Below are 24323 nucleotides of genomic sequence, written 5' to 3'. Positions count from 1 at the left end.
CCCCCCCACACCCCCATCACCCCCACACTCCCTCACACTCACATTCACTCACCTGCACACATGCTCCCTCACATACCGTCTCCCACACTGACCTTAGTACACACTCACTCACACAGCCCCTCCCTCATTCACACTCCCATTGCCCCAGTCCTGTGCCCCGGGGGCAGGGCGTCCCCACCTCACCCCTGTCCTAGAGCGAGGGGGGCTGGGGGGCCTCTTAGCGCCCCTCTGTCTACCCTTGTTCACTCTACAGACGCCTGCGAACCGTCTGGCTTGGGGCCCGGGGCCAGGCGGGGGACAGGGGTGTCCCTCCGGGGAGTCCGGCCCGCTCCCAAAGTAGCGCTGAGGTGGCGGGGCCGTGAGCCCCCGGGCCAGGGTGGTGGTTCAAGGGGCCGCCGTGCAAGGCCCACCCTCCCCCCACCCGGAACTGGGGGTGGGGGTGGGGGGTGGAGGGAAGGGGCTGGGCCTCCGCGGGTGACAGACTCCGCCCCCAGGGACCTCTCTGGGCGGCCCTCGCCCGGCACCCCTGCGGCGGCTGGAGTTGGGGGGGCCTAGCCAGGTGGCGCACGGGGGTCCACAGGACAGAGGGGGGACAGGGGACAGGCGGCCCCTGACAGCTGGGCGGGCGGCCCGGGCAGGTGGCCGCCGGATGCCCCCGCCCCCTGCCTGGAGGTGGGGCCGGACCGCTCGGACCGGGTCGCTGCCGAGGCTGGAGGAGGCTCGGGCCGGCCCAATGGCTCCCCCTGCAGGCCGCCTGGCCCCGCGGCGCTCTCGCAGCCTTCAAGGGCCCCGGGCAGAGAGCGTGAGGGCCCCGTCGTGAGCCGGGGACGGGGCGGCGCAGGGGTCCCGGGAATGGGGCCCTGCAGACGCTGGGGCCAGGGTGCGTGGGGCCGTCCGCACACGTGCAGCCCCCTCCTGGCATGCTCTCCACCGCGCGGACGGTGCCCCCCGTCTTAAGCACACCCCAGCAGGGTCCCCCAAAGACGGCCTCGGCTGAGTCAGGACCCCCCCCTCCCTGGTCCCATGCAGCCCCCTCGGCCCCGCTCCCGGTTCCCAAGTGGTGTGGTGGCTTGCTGGCCCCCGCCCGCCAGGACCTCCCAACAGGACACAAGTGACGCGAGCCCAGGCCCCCCCACCCCTCGCCCCCGGGCGGCCCGAGGGGCCGGTGAGGGGGCTCGGAGCCTGGGTTTGCACGCCGGTCACACAGGCGCACGTGGCACGTGACCTGGTCTTTCCCAGAGGGCAGGGTGGCACAGGTGGGCGGCCAGCTCAAAGAAGGACCTTTGGGGCCCCCGCTCGGCCACGTGGAAGTCCTCATTCCCTTCGAGGGGCCAAGGAGAGTTTGGGGCTCAGCCTGGGCGGGGGGGGGGGGGCAGCCGGGGGGGGGGGCGGCGCTCGACCCCAGGGGGCGGCGGGGACAGTGCCGCCGCTCCTCCCCCTCCCCCTCCCCCATGGGAACAGAGCCACGTGGCGGCCCCTGGCCAGGGCGCCCACATCTGCCTGGCCCGCAGGACCCTCCCGGAGGGGTGTGGAGCGGCAGCTGCGGGGTCACAGGCGGGGCGGTGGGCGGGCCTCGGGCTGGGCTGCCGGTCGGCCGGAGTCTCGCTCGCTCGCTCTCTCTCTTGGGCTGCCCTCAGTAGAGCCCACGGGCTGCGGCTTATACGACGGACACTTCGTTCTCGCGGTCCTGGAGGCTGGAGCCAAGAAGGTGGCCTGCAGACGGCCGCCTTCTCGCCGCGTCCTCACACGGAGGACAGAGACACCTGTCCCCTCTCCCCCTCTTCCGTGAGGACACTGGCGCCACCCCGGGGCCCCACCCTCATGACCTCATCTAACCTCATCCGCCCCAGAGGCCCCCCTCCTCCACATAGGGGCTTGGGGGATGCAAACAGTTCAAAGGAGTGGGATTCTAGTGCAGGCTGGGGGGTCCGGGCCACCACAGCAGGGGCTCTCACCTCCGTGCCCCGGGAAGCCGGGGCGGCCCTGCGCCCGGGAGGCGGCCCCGGCGGTGCCCGGTCCACGAGACCTCTGTGGCTGCCGCCGCTGCCTTGCTGACACGACTTCCCTCCTGCTCGGCACCGGGGACTTGGAGGCAGCGCCCCAGGACGGCTCCCCATCTGCCCACGTCCCCGTCCCGGCAGGAGGCCCCCGGGGCGCCGTGGGTATCACGCGCGGGGAACACAGGGGTGCGGAAGCTCAGCCCCGCCGCTGCGTGCCTGGCCCGGCCGCGTTTCCCCGGGTGAGCCCGGTGCCAGGCCTGCCTGGCCTCGCAGCCCAGAGCGAACTCCGGCTCCAGCATAAACACCCATTCAGCCGCACAAGGCCCCTTTGTCCCGAAGAGAGCTTCCTGGCCCAGGATGCTGCCTGGCGGCCTGTGTCCTCAGCACGGCCAGCTGCCCCAAGTGGCCTTCTCTGGGCAGACTCCCGGCCCGGCTCAGAGAGGCCCCGGCGGGGGTCAGAGCCCCCGTGGCGGCGCGCAGAGCGGCCAGAGAGGCCGGGCGGGCTGCGCCGGCCGAGGCCCTGCCACCACAGACCCCTTCGAGCGGCCCTGAGCCTGCAGAGAGCGACGGGAGCCTCACGGCCACGTGGCCACCCTGCCCCCTGGGCCGCACGCGCCCGTGGGTGGGTGATGACACTGAGGAGAAGCAGCTGGTGAGCCTAAAGGCGCTCGCCCCCTGCCATCCCTGTCCCCCGCAGAAGAGTGGTGTCTGCCGCCCGTGCCCCGCCTGGCCTCTTCCCTGCCAACGGCCCTTGGTCCCCGTGGCTCTCGGTAGGCTCTTGAAACTCCTCCTGGGAGGGAGAGAAGAGTGGAGTCCTTGTGCAGGGGAGGGGTGGGATGGGGCAGGATCTCGTGCAGGGGCAGGTGGAGGGGGTGGACAGGGTTAGGGCTGATGGGGGTGGGGGACTGTATGCCGAGAGCAGAAGCCTGGGTCATTCGGGGGAAGGGGCCGGTATGACAAGGGGGGCCCAGAGAGCGGCTTCGGGGCTCAGGCGGGCCCCTGATCCTCGCCCACACCTCCTGCAACACCCACGTCTGCTCTTAAGGAGACGCCTTCCAGGGGCCGAGCCCCCCTAAACTGAGCACTGGGCAGGGCCAGCGAGAGGCTCCCAGACGGACCTGGTCGGGGCCAGAGAAGGTGGCTTTGAGGCAGGCGGTGACGGCCACGGGCAGCCTCCTGCCGGCCAGAGCCCGGAGCAGGTTCTGGAGCACAGGAGACTGCGGAAGGAACCCCCGGCGGCCACAGCCAGGTGAGAGCCCTGGAGCCTGGGGCAGAGTGGCCCCTCGGTCCCTGCCCCCAGCCCGGCCTTCGTCCCAGAGCCGGGCACTTTCCTGCACACGCTCTGAGAACAAACGGGTCCTCCACGTAAGGAGTCCTGGCCCCTCAGTCACCTCCTACCCCAGGCCTCGGGCCCTGGCCCGGGCAGCAACCTCTGGTGGTGGCTGGCAGGTCACTGCTGCCCGCCCTCAGGTCCGTTCCGGGGAGGGTCCTCGCCAGCCTGAGTCGCAGCTGGGTGCGGGGCACAGAGATGGTCAGAGGCCTTCTGGCCGGGCAGGCCTCGGGCTGGGTCTCTGTGTCGGGACGCCCGCTCGCTGTTCATGAGAGAAAATGCCCCTTCGTGGGCAGTTCCTCCAGGCCTGGGCATGAGCATCTCCTTGCCCGTGTTCGGCTGCGGGTCTCCTCGCCTGGGCCCTGTGCCCGCTTGAGGACGGGGCGTTCTGGGCCTGGCAGCACCGGCGCCAGCTGGGACCAGGTCACGAGTGTGGGTCCTCAGCCTGCCCAGACCTACCAAGTCAGGCGCCAAGGAGGCGTTGTGCCGCCGGCTGGTTGTGGGGATCGTGGTGTTAGGGACACGGCTCCGGGGCACTCAAGTCACGTATCAGCGGCCCCGGAGACCGGTGTCCAGCCAGTTCTCTGCCCGTCGACGTCCAGGGACCGGGGTCCCCTGATGCCCCTGCAGGCCCGGCTGCCGCCCGGTTCAGAAAGGCTCCTGGGGGCTGCTTTGAGCCCCACTGTGTCCCACCCCGAGAACCCCCCTCTCGGGCCCATCCCCTTACCATGTGGTCAGCGAGCAGGTAGGGGAAGGATGCGGGGAAGGTCCGTGCTCAGGCCAATGTCCGAGGGTTCAGAGGGCCCTCCCCTGGGACAGCCTGGGGGCCGGAGGGGTGAGGGACTCGGACACCGTGGCTTCGCCAGTTACAAAGGTCTGCTCTGGGGGCGGGGGGGTGGGGGGGGTGTCCAGGAGGCGGCGCTCGCAGAACCGGCCCAGGGGGGCCGTGGGCTCCAGCCCAGGAAACCTGCCTTCTAGCAGATGTCTGTCAACTGCACTAGAGTGCCCGTGACCCCTGGCCAGAGTTCCATCCGCAGGGACAGCGGTCTCGCAAGGGACACAGGCTGACCGTCACCCAGGCTGTTGACAGTTTGCTTTTCCACACGAGAACATTCGTCCGTTTGGGTTCTGACCTGTGGTCGTGAGGTGGACACTCAGTCCCCCGTGGGGACCATGGGAACCGAGGGGCCACGTGGAGGAGAAGGCAGGGTCGCGGGGGCAGCAGTGCGGGGTGGGGTCAGCCTCCAGCCGAAGCCAGGAACCTGCAATGTCATCAAAACCAGAGCAACTCCAACACTTGAACTGAAGGGAAACTTTATTAGTCTTCTTGTTAAAGCAATCTAATTTAAAAACGAGCTGAAGTTAAGAAAAAAGAAAGAACACGACACCTTCCACAGACAGACAGACAGACAGACAGATAAACGGGGCAGGGGTGCTGGGAAGGGGCCTCCTGGTCAGATCTTCTCCATCTTGGAGATGAGGTCATCACAGATTCGGGTCAGTTCCTCGTTTTCCTTAGTCTGAAGGAGAAAAACAAATAAACAGGGGTTTGACTTTTTTAATATAAAGATTTTAGCGTCCACATCTATCCAACGTTTTTTATTTATTTTTGGGACAGAGAGAGACAGAGCATGAACGGGGGAGGGGCAGAGAGAGAGGGAGACACAGAATCGGAAACAGGCTCCAGGCTCCGAGCCGTCAGCCCAGAGCCCGACGCGGGGCTCGAACTCACGGACCGCGAGATCGTGACCTGGCTGAAGTCGGACGCTTAACCGACTGCGCCACCCAGGCGCCCCATTGACTTTTTTAATATAAAGATTTTAGCGTCCACATCTAACGCAGAGCTTGAGCTCGCGACCCAAGATCAAGAGTCACGCGCTCCACTGCCACTGCCCAAGCCGGCCGGCCGGCCCGGACCCCTGGCTTCTACACGATTCCCGGGAGTAGACCACGGGGCCTAGAACTAGAAGGCCCGGTGCTAGAAGGGACTGGCGACCAGCCCCTGCTACGGGGCAGGTCCCCAAGCCGGGAGGGTCCCTCCCTTCACGTCCCACCCGGGGGCCGGGGCCCCTCGTGCTCGCCTTCTGCTCAACCGTCTTCTCGAGTGACTGGACGCGCGTCTGCTCCTTCCTCAGGCTGGCCTGGAAGGCCAAGGCCTCCGCCTGGGCCTTGCTGCGCACCTGGGCGATCTCCTCGTTGGCGCTGGAGACGCAGAGGGCGGGGCTGAGACGGTCAAGGACCGGGGTCCGGGGGAGCTGGAGGGTCTCCCTCCCCAGGCTGGCCGGACTTTTCTCCACCCATTCCCAGCCCCGCTGGGCCCCTCGCGCCACCACTCACCGCTGGAGTTTCTCCTCCGCGTGGGCCTTCAGGGCCTGGTACCGCCGGGCCTCCTTTTCAATTCTCGCTATGTAATCCTCCACACATCTCTTCAGCGACTCTTCGTTCTTGAAAGAACGAGCAGACGTGAACCGCTAACTCTGTTGGAGCCCGTCAGGCCTGGCTTTTGGGGGATCCCGGGTCAGGTGTGGACGCGCCCACGACCAAGGGGCTCTGGGGTGTTAACACAACAGCTCTGACAAGGCAGGCTGCGTGGACACAGCAGCGGGCCTCCCCTCCTGGCTTCCGTGGCCGCCCACAGCCCCCCTACCCACCCCCCTCAGCCTGCCCGGCACGCAGAGCCCACGGGTAGGGCCCCGTCTCTCTGCTGACCACGGGCGGACACCAGGACACGTGGACAGGGCTGTCTACCTAAGGGCCACGTGGGGACAGCCGTGCGGCCAGTCTTCCGCCTGGTTTCGGGCAACGACAGAACCCACAGATGAGGAGCAGGGGTGTGGCCAGGGGGAAGGCTAGAGGCTGAGGCCCCATGCCCCCGGGGTCCCACGCCGTCCCCTGGCCCCATGTTTAAGAACAGCGTTAGCTCCTAAACCGTCTCCCGGTTGTAGAAGGTTCTCTGCCGGCTCCCTCCACGCAAGGAGTATGGCCCGACGGCTCTCGGGTCCCCCCCCTGCGTCAGGCTGCCTTCCCCCCCCCCCGCCGGCCCCCCGCCCTGGGGGCTGCAGTCAGGCCCCCACACCCCCTGTGCTGGTGCTTCACGGCAGCCGGGCTCGGCCGTGTGCCCCGAGTCATGCTCCGCCTTAGTCCTGGGCCCGAACCTCCACCCGGTCCTTTCCTGAGGGCTCTGCTGCAAGGACACTCGTCACTACGGGGATCAGGCGCCGTCGGCCTGTGGCAGTGCCTACCTGAGGGCAGTGCGGGGGTGGACGGGCCTGGAGGGGAGGAGGCAGCCGGGGGGGTGGGGGTGGGGGTCGGGGTCCTCCAGCAACGACAGACCGGCCCGGGCGGCTTCCCCCACCACAGCTGAGAGGTGCAGGCACACCCCACCCGGGTCCCTCACCTGCCACCTTGTGGGTCTGTTTCTATGGACTGTGACCCTGGCTCAGGTGTTTCCAGTCTCCTGTGCTAACTAGTCAGCCATCTTTCAAGGAGTTTCAAGCTTTAAGGACTTTCTTCCGCACAGCAGGAACACCACCAGCTGCCCCAGAGTCATGGTGAGACAGCGCGAGCTCGGCCTGGTCCCCGTCCTCCAGGGCCCTTCAAGTCCCCACTCCTCACGGCAACAGGCCCTACCTTTCAGCTCTCTGTGTGGCTGGCTCCCTCCTGCCTGGCAGGTGGCACCTTCCAGGCCCCGTCCGGCCCTCCTCAGGGGCCTCAGGCTACCGCTCCCACCCCCGGCACAGGCCGGTCCCAGCATCTCGCAGTCACCGGGCCGTCCTTCTACCACGCGTGAGACTCCCTCTGCCCTCCTGCAGGCCCACCGTGCCCAACGGGCCAGGTCCTCCTCCAGAAGGCAGCCGCCTACTCCTTGGGGCCCGCGGGGCTCTGCCTCCAGTCTGGGCCCCTCGGCGCCCCTGCTCACGTGCCCGCACGTCCCTAGGCACCCGGTGGACTCCCCACACCTGGGCCCACCGGCGAGGAAAGACATAGCCCGGCGCCCAGCTGAGTTATCTTCGTGGAGAGACTGCAGCTTCCTGGACAAGGTCAGGACACAGGACGGGCCTGGTCGGGGGCTGACCACAGCCCCCCAGGGACCCTCTGGGGGAGGACAGGCACATGCCTGCTCGCCGCCACCTACCGTGCGGTACCCCTCGATCACCTCCTTCTGTTTCTCAAACCGCTTGAACAGGTCAGAGAAAGACTTTTCCATGGAGCTCAGGTCTGCAGTCAGCTGCTCTTTCTCCTTTAGAATCTTCTGGATCTCAGCTTTTGCGAGTTCCTTCTGTTTCTGAGCCTCCTCTTGAGAAAAGAGGAAGGGGCACTGGGGATCAGAGGAGCACAGGCGAGGGCAAGCAGGGGTGGACGGGTGGAGGGGTGGACGGGTGGAGGGGTGGAGGGGTGGAGGGGTGGAGAGGCGGGCGACCCCACCCATGGTCCTGCTAGTGACTGGGCGACGGGGCCCCTCTCTGGGGTGACCTTGCAGAGCAGGGCCTGGGGGGGGCACAAGTGCCCGGGAACAGCCGTTGCCTCCACAGCAGCCGCGGGTCAGGCGACAGGAACCTAGGGCCCCACGGAGCCTGCAGCCACCGGTCTGTCCCCACTGTCCGTACTGCCGGGGAGTGGGGGGCTCCACGGGGCTCAAGACTCTGCCCCGGGTGAAGACTGGTGCCCCCTCCGAGCCCCGCCTGACACACAGCCCCCTGGGGGTGCAGGGGCAGACCGCAGAGACAGCGCCCAGGGCGGCGTGCTGCCCTGATGCCTGCAGGGGCCCCAGGTACCCGCCCAGGGTCTGGCCCGTTTTGGGGCTGACCAGCACCAGGCCCCTGGCACCGCCGGGGCTGCAAGGTGCCAGCACTCACCCATCGCCTGGTACACGATCCCCTCGAACCCGTCCATTATCTTCCTGCGGGGAGAACAGACGTGCCTGTGGCGGCCCGCGGCGGGTACCCCGAGCTGCGCGGAGCCGGCCACGGGCCTTACCCCATTTCCAGGTTTTTCGCGTGGAGCGTCTCACACCTGCTCCTGAGCAGCACGTTCTCCTGTCGTGTGGCTTCCACCTGCACAGACCACACGGCAGGTGGTGAGGGGTGAGGGGTGAGGGGTGAGGGGTGAGGGGTGAGGGGTGAGGGGGGATGGGCGGTGGAGAGCCCTGCAGGGGCGAGGCCAGCTGGTACCCAGGGAGAGCACAAGTCCCCTGGGGGCATCGTCTGTCAGAGATGGGCGGGTCCCCCTTGGTGGGCAGGCATGTAGCAGGGGTCCCCGCAGCCCCCGGGAAGCATGCCTGTTTGTGGGGGATGCCTCCCGCTATAGGCGAGACTGAGAGAGCAGCCAGCAGAAGGGACGGGGCCAGCTCTGAGCAGGGCCAGGGGGCCAGGGGGCCAGGGGACTGGACAGGACGCTGCTGCTGGCAGAGGATGTCCCCATCTGGGCCCCTCCCAGCAGAGGCCTGGCTAAATACTGCCCAGGGGATGGTGGGGGCAGCGAGGGGACTCGGGGGCTCAAGGTCCAGCGGTCCTGCTTTACGACCCCCGGGGTGGCTCAAAGCAGTGCCATCGGAGGACACCCGAGACCCTCCGTGTGCAAACAGGTGCTCCGTGAGATGCCGGGTGGGAACACGGGAGCCCCAGCAAGCCGACACCCACGACCCTCCCTGCAGCCGCACGAGGGGAGCCGGCCGCCCCACGCCTCGTCCTCACCGCGGCGTCCATGTCCTTCTGGCTATACTGTGGCACCTCCACGATGGAGCCCACGATGGGGCCCGTGGGCAGCAGGGGACCCCCAGGCCCGAAGATGCACGGAGGGGCGTCCGGCACCTGCGGGGGTGGGGAGAGGGGACACAGCAGCTGGGCCACATGCTCTGACACGCACCTCCAGCTCTACCCTGCCATCGGGGGAGAGGCCCGCAGAGGCCGGGGGCCTCTGGTGCCGCACGGCGACCAAGGGAAGGGGCCCTCACCGCCCCCCCCCCCCCGCATGAAGTCAGGCCCTTGACAAGACGCATTCGTGTGTCACTTACGGCAGCGCCCGGGGCTCCTAGGAAGTCGAGGTCTAGCAGCTTCGCCGCGGGCAGGCTTCCCGAGGACGGCGCAGCCACGTCCTGTGTGCTGAGACCCCACAAGGGAAGGTAATCGCACCCGTTTCCCCCAAAGCCCAGAGAAGAACCGTCCTCGGGTTGGTGGGTCGCACGGCCTGTTGCAAGTGCTCGGGCTCGGCCTCTTGACGGGCACGGGGACGCGGGCACTGCACAGACACGGGACCGAGAGGGCACCCGAGCGCCCACGGAGCCTCATGAGCAAGGCCGCCCGGCCGTCCCGCCCGCACCTGGCGGCTCCCGAGGCCGAGCCACAGTGTCCCCACTTGGTCCGGAGACCTCCCCTGCTGCACGGGGCCCACGGCCACGGTGGGGGGCGGGGGCTACCTGCTGGCGTCCGGGGCCGCGGGCACCGGTCTCTGAGGGCTGTCCTTCAGGAGCGGGTCAAACTTGAGGTACAGGGACTGTTTCCTCAGGGCTGACTCCTTAAACTGAAGGGACGGGCACGTCAGCGGGGTCGCAGAGGTCCCCGACAGGGGGACCACAGCACACCAGGAGCAGCCACCCCCCGGGCGGCGTTCACGTCCACACCGGGGCCCGAGACGGGGCCCCGAGGGGCCCCCGGGAGACCCGCGCGGCCGTCACCACGCCGGCCCCGCATCCCGGGAAGGTGCGGAGGCCGCCGGTGCCCGAGCACAGGGACCCGCGTGACCTCGGGGGCGCGACAGCGGCACAGGGCCGCTCTGGGAGAGCCGCGCTCCGGGCGAGGCTGCCGGGGCGGCGCCGGGGACTCACCGAGGACCTCCCGAACTGCTCCAGGTAGTCCACATCGGCCCCCGTGCCTAGAACTGAGAGGCAGCGTGTCGGCGGGGCGGGCCGGCTCGGGCCGTGATCCTCCCCCACCACCCCTGCGGCCGGGAGCGAGCACCCTTCACGTTGAAGCGGGGTTCCTGGCCTCTAACGACGCTCGGGGCCACGTCACGCCGTGGGGCTGTCCCGTGTGCCGCAGGGAGCAGAGCGGCAGCTCTCGGGGCGGGACAACCCGGGGTTCCCCGGGGACCGGACCGCCCAGGTCGGGAACTGCTCTCCAGAACCGCTGTCCAGACTCCTGGAGTTCCTGACGACATCCCCCCGTCCTTACCAGGCCTAAGGGCGCCTCGCACCACACGGATTGACCCACGTGAATCGAAAACCCAAACAGAACAACGCGAAAGCCTTAGGAAGCCGGTGGGCAAATCCTCAAGGTGTTGGATTCGACCATGGTTTCCTAGACCTCAGGCCCAAAGCACCAATAACGAAGGAAAAAACAGGTAAATCAGACTTCCAGGTCAACGTTTGTGCTTCAAAGGAGCGAGAAAGAAAAGACAACCCCCAGAAAGAACATTCTCCAAGCCCTAGATCTCACAGGAAACCCTTAGCGGGGACAGGTTTGAAACCCTGACCGGGTAACAAAGAGGAACACTCCAGGAAGACAACAGAGTACCCAGCAGGCCTTCCACAAAACCTGTGAGGGGACGTGAAGAGATGCCGGTCCCCAGGGAGGCGCCGAGGTGGCGCCTCACCGCCGCCAGGACGGTGGGAATCGAAGTCCGAGACGCGCAGGTGCTGACGGGGACCCCCAAACACCGCGGCTGTACGGTCGCCAAGCGGCGCCGCCCCTCCGGGAAGCCACCCGGCGGTGGCCCCGGCACTTTCACACACCGCGACCCCGGACCCGGACCCCTTCCAGGCGTACGCCCAGGAGAGGCGGAAAGCTGACGTCCACACGAATCCGTGTACACGGATGTTCGCGGCAGCCTTCTACCAGCCGTCCAGAGCAAACGGCCCACGCGTCCACCGGCCGTTGAGTGCTTTGCAAGCGTGGTCCGTCCACACAGTGGAACGATCTCGGCCGTGACAAGGGCGCGCTGACACCCACTACGACGTGGACGAACCTTGAGAACGTTACGTTCGGTGAAAGGAACCAGACACGAGACCCCGCGTCACGGGACTCCAGGGTCCCTGTGGGGACGCGGGCCTGCCCCAGCCGAGCGTGTCCACGGTTTTGGGACCCCCGTACGGTGAGGACCCTCGATCATCCTGCCACAGACGAGCCCTACGTGCCACTGCCAGTCTTCCCTCTGCCCGGACGTTAAGCAACCGAAATGGAGACCCCGGCAGGTTGTGTCACGTCTACTAGGGCAACTCGATCCCACCCGTGTTGAAGCTTCAGAGCTTCCGGTCCGTCAGCCTGGGTGCTCTGTCCTAACAGCAACTCTGCAACCCTGTGAATCTGCACAGAACCTCCTGCGTGACTCCTGCCTGCTCCCCTGAGCCTCCGACCTCCGTTCCTAAAAGTCCTTTCGGTTTGCGGCTGTGCCCCGAGAACGACCACCTTCTGCACAACCCGAAGCCCCTGCGTGGATCACTTAAAGCCCAGGAAGAGAGCTGCCGGGAAGCCGCCGCCAGGCACAGGCACGGACGGAACGGCAGGCCTCCAGCAGGGACAGACCAGTGACTGGGGACAACGTACGTACCCTCAGCGGGGTCTCGGAAGTGCTCCTCATCCAGGTCCGAGGGGGGCTCTGGCCCGTGCGGAGGAGGGGGTGGCGCTGACGCACTGGCACGGCCCGCGGCTCCCTCCTGGAAGGAGGATGGCTCCGTGGGGGCACCCTGGGGCAGCCGAAGGTCCTGCACGGGACCCCTCCGTCACCCAGTCTTGTCTGGGCACTGTGTCCCACCCGGCCCCCGTATGAATGTGAGGACAGCACACACGTGCACGCGGCCCTACCTCGCGCCCTGCACCTGGGGTCCCTGCCGCGGTCTGCATCATGGGTATGTCATCTGCTGAGGCCGAAGGCACCTGCCTGAAGAGATGGGGTCAGCCGGGCCTGCACCCCTGTCCCCCCACCAGCCAGGTGCAGGGGTGAGGCCTGCAGCCCGGCCCACCTCAACTGCACAAGAACCACAAACCTCAAAGGACACCCGGGCCAGGAGCTCCGGGGCTGTTTCAACTCAAAAAGCAAACCCCAAGCCTTCATTTTTCACTAGGAAACTGGCAAAACACACTGGAGGGAGGGGAAGTGAGTGCTGGGGCCGGGAGGCCCTCCCGGTGTGGTTCCAGTACCGGGCAGGTAGGGTGCACGTGCCAGAGGGGCAGTCCCCGGATGCCCACCAAGGCCGTGTGTACCAGTGTGGGGCCGGGCACCAGCTAAGCTTCTCTCGGGGACCCAGCACTTGGTGGCCACTCAGCAGCCATCTCCAGAGAGTGCGAGAGAGCATGAAACACCACCCCAAGCGTGGATGGCCACTCCACCGGCTTTGGAAGTAGACAGAACTTGCTAGAAACCTTTCTAGGTTTCCAGGTTCATTACAGATAATGCTCTTAAGAAAGCACAAAGACTTGGGGGGAGAAAAAAGTGCCTGGTTGGCTTTGTCAGTTGAACATCTGACTCTTGACTTCCATTGGGCTCTGCCCTGAGTGTGATGCCTACTTAAGAGTTTCTCTCTGCCCCTCTCCTCCTCTGCTTGCGCACACGCTCTAAAATTAAAAAAAAAAAAAAATTGAAAAAAAAAATTGAAAAAACAAAAAAAATAGCACAAGAGTTGTCCACACCCCCGTGGAGTAGACGGAACGGGGCACCGCTGTGCACTCCCCTCTGTGATCTTTCACCAGCCATCTAAGGTGGCCGCGAGCCCCCTCCTCAGTCTCAGGACCCACGACCGGCAGCTGCCTTGTGCAGCCTATGTATGCTCCGAGGCCCCTCCTCGGGGGCACGTGTAAGTGGCATCTCTGGCCTGGGGTCCTCTGGTGTGCTGAGTGACCAGCCACCCCACCGCCACCACCACCAAGTACTCACTGGCTCAGGGGGCAGTGCCCTGTGGCCTCCGGGCCGGCCTGCGGCTGCTTGGTCACAGTCCCTGCGGGCCTGCTCTGGGGGCACTCTGGGGATAGGGTCTCTCCTCCACTTTCAAATGGGTTAAAGTTCGGGTCATCCAGCTTGCTCCAATCCAGGTCGTAAGACCCCCGGGGGAGGGGAACGGGCCCCTCACCTGCCTCCTCGGGTGCCTTTTCCTGCCTCGGCTCTGGTATCCTAGAGGGAGGTTTAAGGCTGGGTCCCTTCCCCGCTTTCCCTCTGCTGACGGCATTGGCAGACAAATCAAATTCTAGCCCTGTGGGCCCGCGCCTCCAAGAGGCAGCCTGCTGGCCGTCGGCTTCTTCCTTCTGAGGACTTGGGGATGTGACACCTCCAGCGTTCAGGGGGCTGTCCAGGATGGTGTTCCCAGGACCAGAAGTGTCTTCAGGGCCAGCGGGGGCCTCGCCAGGCAGGTCTTCGAGGGGCCCTTCTCCACCTGCTCCTTTGAGGACAGTAGCAGGGGGCAAAGTAGCCCTGGCTGAGGAAGCAGGGACCTGGCTGGAGCTTTCTCTGGCAGCCCCACGGGGACCTTCCGTTCTGTCCTGGAGAGCCATCTGGGAAGGGTCTTCTAGGATTTCTGAGGTGGATATAATACTTTTCTCGAAGAAACAAGAACAAGCATTTTCCTCCAAGACTTGCTCAGGGCTCCTAGACGTTTGTCCTAGAGATGCCACTTGATTTTCAAGACTTTCTGGCATCTGGGGAGAGCTTGAGGGACCCAGGCTGGCCAGGGGAGCAGAGGTGGGTCCACTGGAAAACGGCCCATCTTCAGAGGCTGGTCTCACATCCCCTGGAGGCAGGTTGGCATTGCCCATCAATGGTTTCTGGACAATTCCATTGGTCATTTTGGTGTCAACTTCCTTGGTGAACTGTTGGCTTTTTAGAAACAAACTTAGTTAATGCTAAGGAACCTGTTAGCTTTTTCACTAGACTTTAGTAACAAAACATGAGCTAAAGACAGAAGAAAAGAATGTTTAGTCGATCTTCTTCCTGGGATTAACTTTCTCAAGCGTTTCCTCATAAGTCAACACTGCTGGGCCGACTAGGTCACGTGGGTTTCCGAGAGACGTAGACAAACGAATAGTCACAGTTAAGGTTTTCTGTGCTAGCCTATCTTCCCTGTTCAGCCGGGACCACTAGCTACATAGTCAGGGACAGGGCACAGGTGGATCAAGGTTTTTCACTGCAGAGAAAGGCAAGGTCGAGAACTCTGCCCGCAGACACAGCAGGCTTTGACACCGAGAGTGTCCAAGCTGACGTGCAAGCAGAGAGGTGACCAGGGGGGTGTGAAACCAGGAAGAAGCCAGAGTGTCCTTCCTTAAAGATGCGATCAGACCTTTCATGAAAGAAACGCCCAGGCCGATTTGCTGGTGAAGGCATAGGAAGGGAGCAGAGACGAAACTTAACCTTATTCTAAGCGTTTCATTGTCTGCTTTTCTACTAACAAACGACTCCCGACGCGAGCGCGCCGGGCACCGCACTGCACACGCTTAGAGAGGAAACCAGGAGGAACTCGACCAGACAGAATTTTCCTGCCGCCGTCTGCTGGAGTGCTTGCGAACGGCAGCACACCAAGCAGCACCGACACTTACTTCTCTTTCTGGGCCCAGTTTTGGTGAGAATTTTCCAGCCCAACAGTGTCCTCCAGAGCAAAAGAAGCCTCGGGCTTGCTGCTCGTGCCAGGACTCAAGATGCGGTGCGTCTGTGGGTCTCGCAGAGGAGTCTGAAAAGTCACCTGTTGGGGAAGGAGGAGACCCGTTCAACAGCTGGCGTCTTCACCACTCTGCTGGCAGTGCCCCCCCCCTCCGCCCACCCTGACGTCCCCAGGAGAACGAGTCCCAGGGTGACCTAACATGTGACACGGTAGATGTGACACAGGCAAAACGTGCTTACTTTCATAGCTTTGACTACGCTCTTGGGTGGCACATTTTCTTTCTGGGACAGACGAAGCACAGATAATCTTCCGGTAGGTTCTGGTGGCGAAAACAGGAACTCACAGTTTTCTGCACTTTTGTCACCAGTGACGTTTTCATCGTTGCAGATCTGCAGACTCATCCTGGAAAAGCAAACAGTGCGTGTCAGCGTGAGGGCTGTGTAGTCCGGATGAACAGACACGACGACGAGCTAGCCCTGCAAGGCAGATGTCCCCTTCCTGCGCAGGTGGGTCACATCTCAGGCAGCACATCTTCTGCCAGGCAGTCCTTGTACTGCATCAGGGGACCTGCCGCCTCCCAAGACAAAGAGCTAGAAGGGCCTTCGGCCTGCAGCGCAAAGAGGAAGAATCGGGTTTTCAAAACAACTTGGGTTTTGTGGGTAAAAGTCAGAAGACGGGTGTGCTGGCCTCTCAGAAACCTGGGTCTCCCCTCAGGCCTCTGCTGAAGGCACCGAGGCCGCAGCACAGCTGGAGCAGGCTGCCAAGCTAGCAGAAGACAGGAAAGCAGAGGGGTGCTGTGACTTCTCTTCCACCACAGGCTGGGAATTGGGGGTACACCAGGGCCAAGGCCCAGAGGAAGAGCGGGACGAGGCAGCGACCAGCAAGGTGAGGAATTACTTGGTAGGGGTTGAGGAGCTTCTACATTGAGACTTGGGAGTCTAGAGACACGCACCAGGGACCTCCACTGAGGCCCAGGGGGCTCTAGAACAGTCCCCCTCCGCCCTCCCAGGGTCCTCATGATGGTTACCAGCATCACACTCCCAACCCAGGAGTCACAGGAGGACCTAGCCAAGGGAACATCACAGGTGTTTTGCTGGAGGCTGCAGCTTGAAGAGCAAGGCCAGGGTGGCTGGAACAGAGGGGGCAAAGGGGGCCTGGAAAGAGGCGAGGTCAGGGCAACAAGATGCCCTGGAAGATGTGGGGATGGGGCCGTGTGTTGGGGAATGGGCAGGAGGGAAGCGAGGGGTCAGAAGCTCCTGCAGACGGTCAGGGGTGGAATGACAGGCTCTGGCTTGGCCGGGCAGGCCCACGAGGCACTTGGGAGAGGGAGAGAAACAGGAGGCAAGGACCACTCAGGTTTTTGGGGAACAACTGGGGAAAGCAAGAAGGGGGCAGGATGGCTGTGGGGTGGATGAGGGAAGGGTCTAGAGGACACCTTTCTGGCATTCTCTCCCCTGAGGAAGGTGGCGAGACCTTGGCGGGGTCTGTCGGGTTTGGCTTCCGCTGACGATGGCGGCCGTGAGCAGAGGCGGCCAGCCCAGACGGCCTTGTGAGCTGAAGTGTGGGGCAGGAAACGGGGGGGCGGAGCTGCGTTGAGCAGGTGGGGAGAATCGGCAATACCGGGAGGGCTGGAGCCTAGGTTTCTGCGGCAGGTGCAGCTGGAGTCAGCCGTGGCTCCCAGGTGGGGTGTGGAGAAAGCAGCATGAAGCTGCCCCGCAGAGCCGGGAAGGGCTGGAGATTAGGAGCCCAGTCTCGGACACCACGCAGCGAGCCGGTGGTGTAAGGGTGGGAGGTGCACATTTGCAAGGCACGCCTACCGGTGGTATTTGAGGCTGGACGAGGTCAGGGCGTGATGGGAGGGGAGGCCAGCGGACCAGGCCGCGAAGGACCCTGACGCATGGACCTCCCAGAGGGCGACGAAGGAGAAGGGAGGCGCCAGTAGGCAGGAGCCCACCAGGCGTCGGGAAGCGGGGAAGAAGTCAGCCAGCTCCACTCCCGGGCTGTGACCGGAGACCGACAGGACACGCGGGCTGCTAGGGGCCCCGGCAGGAAGGTGCCCCTGCAACGGCGGCCGTAAAAGCCGGCGGGCTGGGCTCAAGGGTGAAGGGTGCCGTGTGGACAGGGGACACGGGAGCCTCCGGAGAAGCCGGAGAGGGAGGAGGTCCTGTCAAGGGCGGGCGTAGCCCTGCTGTCGCGGAGTCGGGAGCCGGGGCGCGGGACCGGGGGAAGAGGCGGGGATGGAGCCCCAAGCCCAGGACCCCGCCGCCGCCGCCGCCGCCGCCTACCTGCCGGCGGCCATACAAAGCCGAAGGAGCGGGAGGCGCCGCCGAGTCCGGAACACCGTCCGCCCGCCGCCGATTCAAATACCGACGGTTGGCACCCGTGGCCAATCAGCGCGCGGCCGGGGGCGGGACGCACTGGGCGCCGGCGGCTCCACTTCCGGGGGCGGGGCACGCTGGGCGCCGGAAGCCGCCGGAATCGCGGCTCGTCTAGCTTGCGGAGGGGAAGGGAAGGGCTGCTGGCGGGCGGGGAGGTGTCCTGGGCTCGCCGTCGCCCGGGGATCTCGGGTTCGGCTACGGACGCGATTGGGTTCCGCGGAGAGGCCAGGGCATGACAGCCATTGGCCCAAGCCGCAGTTTCCCCAGTTGTAAAATGGGGCTAGCTGAAACACCGCCCCCAAGGCGGGTCGTGGGATAGAGCCAAACCCTCGCGAGGACTGTCGCGGACTCGCGACTTCGGGCTGTGCTGTGCAGGGCGCTGCAACTCCACTTCCCAGAGTGCCCCGCGGTAGACCTGGTGGCGGGACTCCATTCCCCAGGGGGCCCCGCGTCGACGTGACGTCTTCTAGAGCGTCCCACGCCGATCTGTGGGTGGGGACCCATGGTCCAGAATGCCCCGCGGGCGGGGACACCATCTCCCAGAGCGCCCCGCGCCGGCCGGCGCCCACCTGCCGGCGCCCATCGGCTCGGAGCTGTCGGGTCTGTTTCCCGTCGGGTGCTGCGGGCCTCTCTCCCTGCCGGCTTCTTGGCGGCCGCGACAGCGCGATGGACAGCCCGGAGGTCACCTTCACGCTGGCCTACCTGGTGTTCGCCGTGTGCTTCGTGTTCACGCCCACTGAGTTCCACTCAGCCGGACTCACGGTGCAGAACCTGCTGTCGGGCTGGCTGGGCAGCGAGGACGCCGCCTTTGTATCCTACCACTTGCGCCGCACGTCCGCCACGCTGCTGTGCCACTCGCTGCTGCCGCTCGGTGAGCAGGCCGGACCCTCCCCCAGAGAGTCCCCGGGGCGGGGCGCCGACCCGTGTCCCCCTTGGTGGACAGAAGTGGCCCCTCGGGCTCGCGGCCGAGTTCCGGGATCCCAGAGGTGGCTGGGCCGCGGGATTACTTCCGTGTGGAGAAGAGTCGGGGGAGAGTGAGCGGATCCCCGGTCGCCCCGAGCTGGGGAGAAACGACTGACCCCGAGAGCCGAGGCTGTGGGCCGGCCGCCCCGTGCGCTCTGAGCCGGGCCTCTCGCGTCCGCTGCTCCCAGGAGTGGAGAGGAAGGTGCTGGCGGCAGCTGGTCGCTTGCAGGTGGCGGAAGTGTAGGCTTAGAATACTAGCGGGGAGCCTAGTGATGCTTCGCCCAGCCAGGGCAGGTCGTGAGCTATTACGTGAGGCGGTGAGATTCCAACGGAAGGTGGGAGTGAGAAGGAGGCAGAGATGGGTAACCCCATGGGGGTGTCACAGGTGCAAAGGGCTGGGGCAAGACGCTTACACGTTGCCCAGGGGTTGGGCTGGGCGGTGATCCAGGGGCTATCGGGCCTCTCCGAGGCTTGTTTGCCAACTGGGCGGACACGGGAATTGGCTGGAAAGCCGGTTGCTGCCTGTGTGGGGGGGAGTTCTCTGGAGGATACAGAGCAGAAGCAGGTCTGGAAGGGCTGGTGGCTGGCTGGTAGGGGGCCCTGTCTATGGCTCTGTGGACTTCTAGCTGCCGGCAGGGCGCAGCAGCCTGGGCTAGGTGTGGAGAGCCACCTGGAAGGGGCTGGGCTGAGGCCAGGCGTGAACAGGAGGGCTGCCTGCCTGATGGGGAAGGTGAGCAGAGGGGAGCCCATGGCAGGATGGAGACTGGGTCTTCGTGGTGAGCTGGTGGTCTCCATGACCAGCTTGGTCTCTCCACCTGCTGTCAGGGTAACCGTATGGCTTTCCCAGCCTGAGACCCCAGTACCCCTTAGTACCCCTTAGTGCCCCTCAGATGAGGAAAGTGCAGTTCAGAACTTGGGCTCCTGGGAGGGTCGTGGGTTGGATTTCTGCCCCGGGAACTAAGGACCCCCCCAGTTTTCTGGAGTCCCTTTATCTACACCTTTCCTATAACCTGTGAGGAGCTGAGCCGTCACCATGCTGCAGACGGACAGAAACCAGAACTTGGGGAGCTGAGTGACTCATGCAGGTGGAGGAGATGATGCAGCCTGACTTGTGGCCAGTCCTGGAGTCTTTTAGGAACTTGTTTTGAAAAGCTTTGAAACGTTATTGTGTATTACCTGCTGCTACCTAGTAAGTTACCTTAAATGTAGCAACCTGAGCAACAGCAAACAGGTTACCATTATTTCTGGAACCTTAAGCGTGCCCACACAGGCCTTCACTATTTACTTTGTTTTGACATGCGCATTGGCCTGGATCTGGCCTGCAGGGGCCCTGGAGCGTCCCCACGACTTTGTGCTGTGCGCCATTATTCTTTGCTTACTGTTTGGCACAGGACATCTGTGCTCCGGGATGGGCCACGCTCTGATTTGCCTCCTCAGAAGGGGTGGGGTTGAGAGGCCAAGGTCCCACCCCTGGGAGAGCCAGTGTGCAGCTCTGCCTTGGGGGGACACAAAATTCTCGTATTCGTTTTGGCATTTTTAGTTTTTCCTATTTCAGTAATTGTGTATGTACTACTTATGTAAAACTGAAGATGTAAATTAAAAATGTTTTTTCCTCGTTTATTTTCCCGTTGTCATGGGCAAGGGTTGAACTGGGCCAGCCGTGGAGGCAGGTAAGGCTCGCCTGCCCTGGGGTACCATGGCCTGGCTGTGGGAGCCGACAGGGCAGAGGGCCAGGCCCGGGGCTGGGGATGAGGGGAAGCACCCCTCCCCCCTGGAGGTACAGGGACAGCACTGTGGCCCTTGGTGGGCACTATGAGGGGAGAACAATGGCTTGGCAGTCCCGATTTCTACTGAGACCCTCCCCATCCTTCGTAGGGTACTACGTGGGCATGTGCTTTGCAGCTTCAGAAAAGCAACTCTACTCCCCCAGCCAGGCCCCGGACACCTGGCGGCTCTTCCTCCTGCTGGCAGTGACCCTGCCCACCGTTGCCTGCACCCTGATCTACTACTGGTCCTGGGATCGGTGGGCCTGCCACCCACTGGCCCGCACCCTGGCCCTCTATGCCCTCCCGCAGTCAGGCTGGTGGGCCGTCGCCTCCTCCGTCAACACCGAGTTCCGGCGGATCGACAAGTTTGCCACAGGGGCACCTGGTGCTCGCGTGATTGTGACGGACACGTGGGTGATGAAGGTGACCACATACCGTGTGCACGTGGCTCAGCAGCAGGATGTGCACCTGACCGTGACAGAATCGCAGCAGCACGAGCTCTCACCAGACTCCAACCTGCCTGTGCAGCTCCTTACCATCCACGTGGCCAGCACCAGCCCTGCTGTGCAGGCCTTCGACATCCGGTAGGTGTGCCTGTGGCTGGGGTGAAAGTGAGGCTGGTGCAGCCAGAGGCAGCCGGTGCCCGGGTTCCAGTCTGGCGCCTCTCTGGGAGGCCATGACGGATAGAGCGGGCTCTTCTGGCCACCGCTCCAGCGGGACCCTCCCTCCAGGCGCCTCGGCCCCTCGCGCTCCCGGGTATTCTCTGCTGCTTTTTCCATGTACTCTGAGCCGCCTTCCACAGCTCTTTTCGGGGGAGCACACTGGGTACATTTGGGGGTGGTACAGGACCAAGGCTTGGTGGCTGCCTTGGCTCTGGGGCCCAAGCTGGGGTCTTCCCATCCCATTCAGGCTGCAGCCAGTCTGCTGTCCCTCTCCCGGGACCCACTTTGGGCCTGACCCCGTTGAAGGTCAGGTGTTCTGTGTTTCGGCTGCAACCCCCCCCCACCCCAGTCCCTCTTTGCCCTTGGCTGCATCCCTTTGGGGCAGGTGGGTGGTGCTGGTTTTGTGGGCTCTGGCTTCAGGGCTGTCTTTGCTGGCTGGTCTTCATCAGGCAGCTGGGCTGTGTCTGAGCCCCCTGGCGTTCTGGGAGGTCGTGGGTGCCGTCACCCTAGAGGCGCCTTGGCATCCCCATTAGGGACGAAGCCCCGCCCTGCAGAAGGGCCTTGGTCCGACGGCCCCAGCCCAGCAGTCCCCACCTTGTGCAGGCTGAACTCCACGGAGTATGGCGAGCTGTGTGAGAAACTCCGCGCACCCATCCGCAGTGCGGCCAACGTGGTCATCCGTCAGAGCCTGGGCGACCTGTTCCTGGAGACATTTGCTTCTCTGGTGGAGGTCAATCCGACCTACTCGGTTCCCAGCAGCCAGGTGAGGGCCGGGCGGGGTAGGTGGATTCCCACAGGCCAGGCTCCCTCGGGGGCGGGGGGTCGGGGTGGCCCCACAAGGCCGCGCGGCCACACTGCTGGTGACCCTCTGGGCCCGCCCACAGGAGCTGGAGGCCTGCATTGGTTGCATGCAGACGCGTGCCAGCGTGAAGCTGGTGAAGACCTGCCAGGAGGCGGACGAGGGCGAGTGCCAGCAGTGTTACTGTCGCCCCATGTGGTGTCTCACCTGCATGGGCAAGTGGTTCGCCAGCCGCCAGGACCCGCAGCGCCCTGACACCTGGCTCGCTAGCCGCGTGCCCTGCCCCACCTGCCGTGCTCGCTTCTGCATCCTGGACGTGTGTGCCGTGCGCTGAGCCGGCCGGCTGGGCGAGGGAGTGGCCTTGGGGACCCCACAGCCACCGTGAGGAGCAGCCAGGCCTGCAGGCCCGTTTGTGTTATCAGCCAAGGGTTCTTTTTCCGGCATGATGTAGGAGGAGGGGAGGTTTTCTGCTGCAGCTCTGGCAGTGACCATGGGATGGGGCTTCTGTGCCTCTGCTTCCTTTGCTTTCTGTTTCACCAGGTAGGACAGGTGCTGGACACAGAATCCGGTGCGGTGTGGGGCCTGCTTCTGGAGCATTCTGAGGCCACCTGAGCTATCTTCTGGGAGACCGGGAGTCCGCCCCTGTGGCTCTACCCTGAACCACTTGCCTTAATTTTATGCAGCACACTTGCCTCTTAGTTACGTACCGGACCCAGGTTTATCTAAACTGGTTGCAGTCTGTCCTCCAGGCTCCCATCTCCAAGCTGGCTGCTGGCCTTGTGGTGTTGTGTCTCCTCCGCACCCCACCAGGCTGCTCTGATGATCTGGGGGAGAGTCTGACGGTGCAGAGAGAGGCCTGGGGTGCAAGTCCAGGGCGGGAGCACTGTCTGGGGCTTCCTGGTGGCTGTTCCTGGATGGGGTGGCCCCTACCTGCTCCCTGCCTGGGGGAGATCCTGGGCTTCCTGTTAGAGGCTGGGTGAGGGGCTGGCTTCTCTCAACTCCCGCTCTTTAGTTGCATGCTTGTGGGGTTGCCTATCTCTTAGAGAGGCATGCACCTCCCTGCCTACTGCTGCCCCCATGAGTCCAGGGAAAGGCTAAGCTTCAGACTCCTGGTTAGAGGGGGCACTGAGCTGAAGACACACACAGCGACGTCCTACGTCCAGGTAACAAGCTTGTTGGGACACAGCACAGGGCCGGCCAGTAGGGTCCTCCTGTGTCAGAAAGGGATGTGTGCCTCTTCCCAATTTCTGGTGGCACAGTTGAGAGGGCAGTCCCGGGCCCAGCTCTGACAGATGTGGTTGCCGGAGGGGGTCCTCGCTTGGAGCCCTCACATTCGTAGTCCTAAGCCCCCTAAGCCTGGCTGTTTTAAGCAGGGGTGATGGACCCAGCCGTTGGACTTGCCCAAGGCCACACCGGAACCCCAGGGATTTGGCAGTGGAGGTGGCTCAGTTTTGTGGACCCCCAGGGTACTCTGCAAATGAAGGCCGGCCATCAGAGGGGAGGACAAGCCTAGCCTCAGCCCAGTTTCCGGTGCTGCCAAAGGAGGGCTAGGTCAGGTTATTTTTATTACAAAAGAAAGTTACTTAGTTTTATAAAGATAAACGTATTGTAGCTAACCGATACGGTATTTAATAAAATGATAGTCTGAAAACATACCGACTTAAATGGAATATTTTGTTTTTCTTGATGTTCGAACTGGTAATGGGGAGAAGCCACCTGAGAAGGAGCAGCACTGTGCCCACTTCAACGTACCCATTTTTGCTTAAAATGAGAAGGGAGGCAGGCGCTGTAGGAACCTTACCCTCCGTTTTTCCCGTTGCAGGCCAGGGTCTCAAGAAGTCCGTTTCCAGGGCTCCCAAGGGGGTGGGCCCAGCAGTTCTGGGCCTGCGGTTCTGGGGAGGGGGTTGTGGCCAGGGCCCTTGGGGTCAGCATGCAGGCACTCTAGATGTAGGGGCCCCCGTGGGAACACTGTGGTGGCCCAAGGGCGTGGGTCCTGGGTGAGGCCTCCAAGCGCAGGGGTCGGGGGTCATGGAGGGCCCGTGGAGCACGGACGGGGGGGAGGGGGAGGGTCGGAGAGCCGGAGGCGGCGCTGAAAGCAGCGGAAGTAAACTGCGCAGCGGGGAGGACTGACGGGGGCCAGCGGCGCCCGGCCGGTGCGGCGGCCGTGGGCCGAGACCGCAGCGTCAGCGCAGCCTCCCTTTCCGGGTTCCCGTTTCCCGCCAGCGCAGAGACCGCCCCCGCGGGGCCGACCAATCAGAGACCCGCCGCCTGCCCGCACCCCCTCCCCCCAGGAGCGCCCGCGTCGCGCGCGCGCCCCAATCTCCCGCCAAGACCCCCTTCCCCCGCCCGCGGAGGCGCGGCCGCCCCAATGCTAGGAGGGGGGCGACTTTTCTTCGGGCCTCTCCTCGTCCACTCGGACGGCGTCGGTCCGCCGCCTCCCCGAAGGCAACGTCGGGGCTGCGGGCCGGCGGCGCCCCGCCCAGGGTCGGGCAGCCCGCGGAGCGGGTTCTGCCGTCTGGACTCCCCCGCCCGCCCGGGCCCGATGGTCTCGCCCGACGCGGCGCGCGCGGGAGCTCGGAGGGGCGGGGCCGCCGGCGCATAAAGGCGGTTGGGGGCGGGGCGCGCGCGCAGAGCTTGTCAGCGCCGGCGCGGGAACGGTCGCGGTAGCCGGCCCCCGACCCCCCGCCCGAGGACGCAGCCCGGCGCCACAGCACCCCGCCGCTGCGCTCGATATGGCCTGCCGGCCGCGAAGCCCCTCCGGCTGCGGGAGCCGCCGCGACGGCGACGCCAGGTGAGGCGGGCCGCGCGTCCCGGGGCGTTCCGGGCGGGCCGGGCCGGGGCGGGGGG

At 64.7% G+C, this 24323-nt stretch overlaps 3 protein-coding genes across 12 annotated transcripts in view; 2 read left to right on the top strand and 1 right to left on the bottom strand.

Moving 5' to 3' along the window:
- Positions 1-4627: 4627 nt before the first annotated feature.
- TACC3 (transforming acidic coiled-coil containing protein 3) lies at positions 4628-17280 on the bottom strand. Of its 3 annotated transcripts, none has more exons than XM_049630138.1 (16): positions 17194-17280; positions 15148-15310; positions 14847-14989; positions 13198-14130; positions 12129-12204; positions 11875-12028; positions 10154-10206; positions 9746-9849; positions 9344-9431; positions 9024-9140; positions 8308-8384; positions 8187-8230; positions 7466-7626; positions 5668-5774; positions 5412-5532; positions 4628-4850 (listed from the first exon to the last, which is right to left on the bottom strand). In XM_049630138.1, exons 1-16 carry the CDS (start codon positions 17205-17207, stop codon positions 4785-4787), a joined length of 2421 nt encoding a protein of 806 aa, XP_049486095.1. In that variant the 5' UTR covers positions 17208-17280; the 3' UTR covers positions 4628-4784. The 3 variants fall into 3 exon arrangements, with proteins under 3 accessions (XP_049486095.1, XP_049486096.1, XP_049486097.1); XM_049630139.1 differs by having other exon boundaries at positions 11875-11980; XM_049630140.1 differs by lacking the exon at positions 13198-14130.
- TMEM129 (transmembrane protein 129, E3 ubiquitin ligase) lies at positions 15306-23135 on the top strand. 3 transcript variants are annotated; one of them, XM_049630150.1, is made up of 4 exons: positions 15306-15414; positions 20125-20599; positions 21281-21440; positions 21562-23135. In XM_049630150.1, the coding sequence occupies exons 1-4, from the start codon at positions 15396-15398 to the stop codon at positions 21808-21810; spliced, it is 903 nt and encodes a 300-aa protein (XP_049486107.1). In that variant the 5' UTR covers positions 15306-15395; the 3' UTR covers positions 21811-23135. The 3 variants fall into 3 exon arrangements, with proteins under 3 accessions (XP_049486107.1, XP_049486106.1, XP_049486108.1); XM_049630149.1 differs by lacking the exon at positions 15306-15414 and adding an exon at positions 17946-18157; XM_049630151.1 differs by lacking the exons at positions 15306-15414; positions 21562-23135 and adding an exon at positions 17946-18157 and having other exon boundaries at positions 21211-21415.
- A 958-nt stretch (positions 23136-24093) lies between these two features.
- The window catches only part of SLBP (stem-loop binding protein), a 76562-nt gene continuing 76332 nt past the window's right edge, over positions 24094-24323 (top strand). For 3 of the 6 annotated variants that reach the window (XM_049630156.1, XM_049630154.1, XM_049630157.1), the window contains exon 1: positions 24098-24267. In XM_049630156.1, coding sequence (XP_049486113.1) covers positions 24209-24267 — 59 coding nt within the window. In that variant the 5' untranslated portion in view covers positions 24098-24208. Of the gene's footprint in view, positions 24268-24323 lie in introns of all 6 variants that reach the window. The other 3 variants (XM_049630153.1, XM_049630152.1, XM_049630155.1) reach the window with 2 other exon arrangements.

Source organism: Panthera uncia, chromosome B1 (genome assembly GCF_023721935.1).
Source record: "Panthera uncia isolate 11264 chromosome B1, Puncia_PCG_1.0, whole genome shotgun sequence".
Taxonomy (NCBI): domain Eukaryota; kingdom Metazoa; phylum Chordata; class Mammalia; order Carnivora; family Felidae; genus Panthera; species Panthera uncia.
This window is presented reverse-complemented; position numbering and strand designations above follow the sequence as displayed.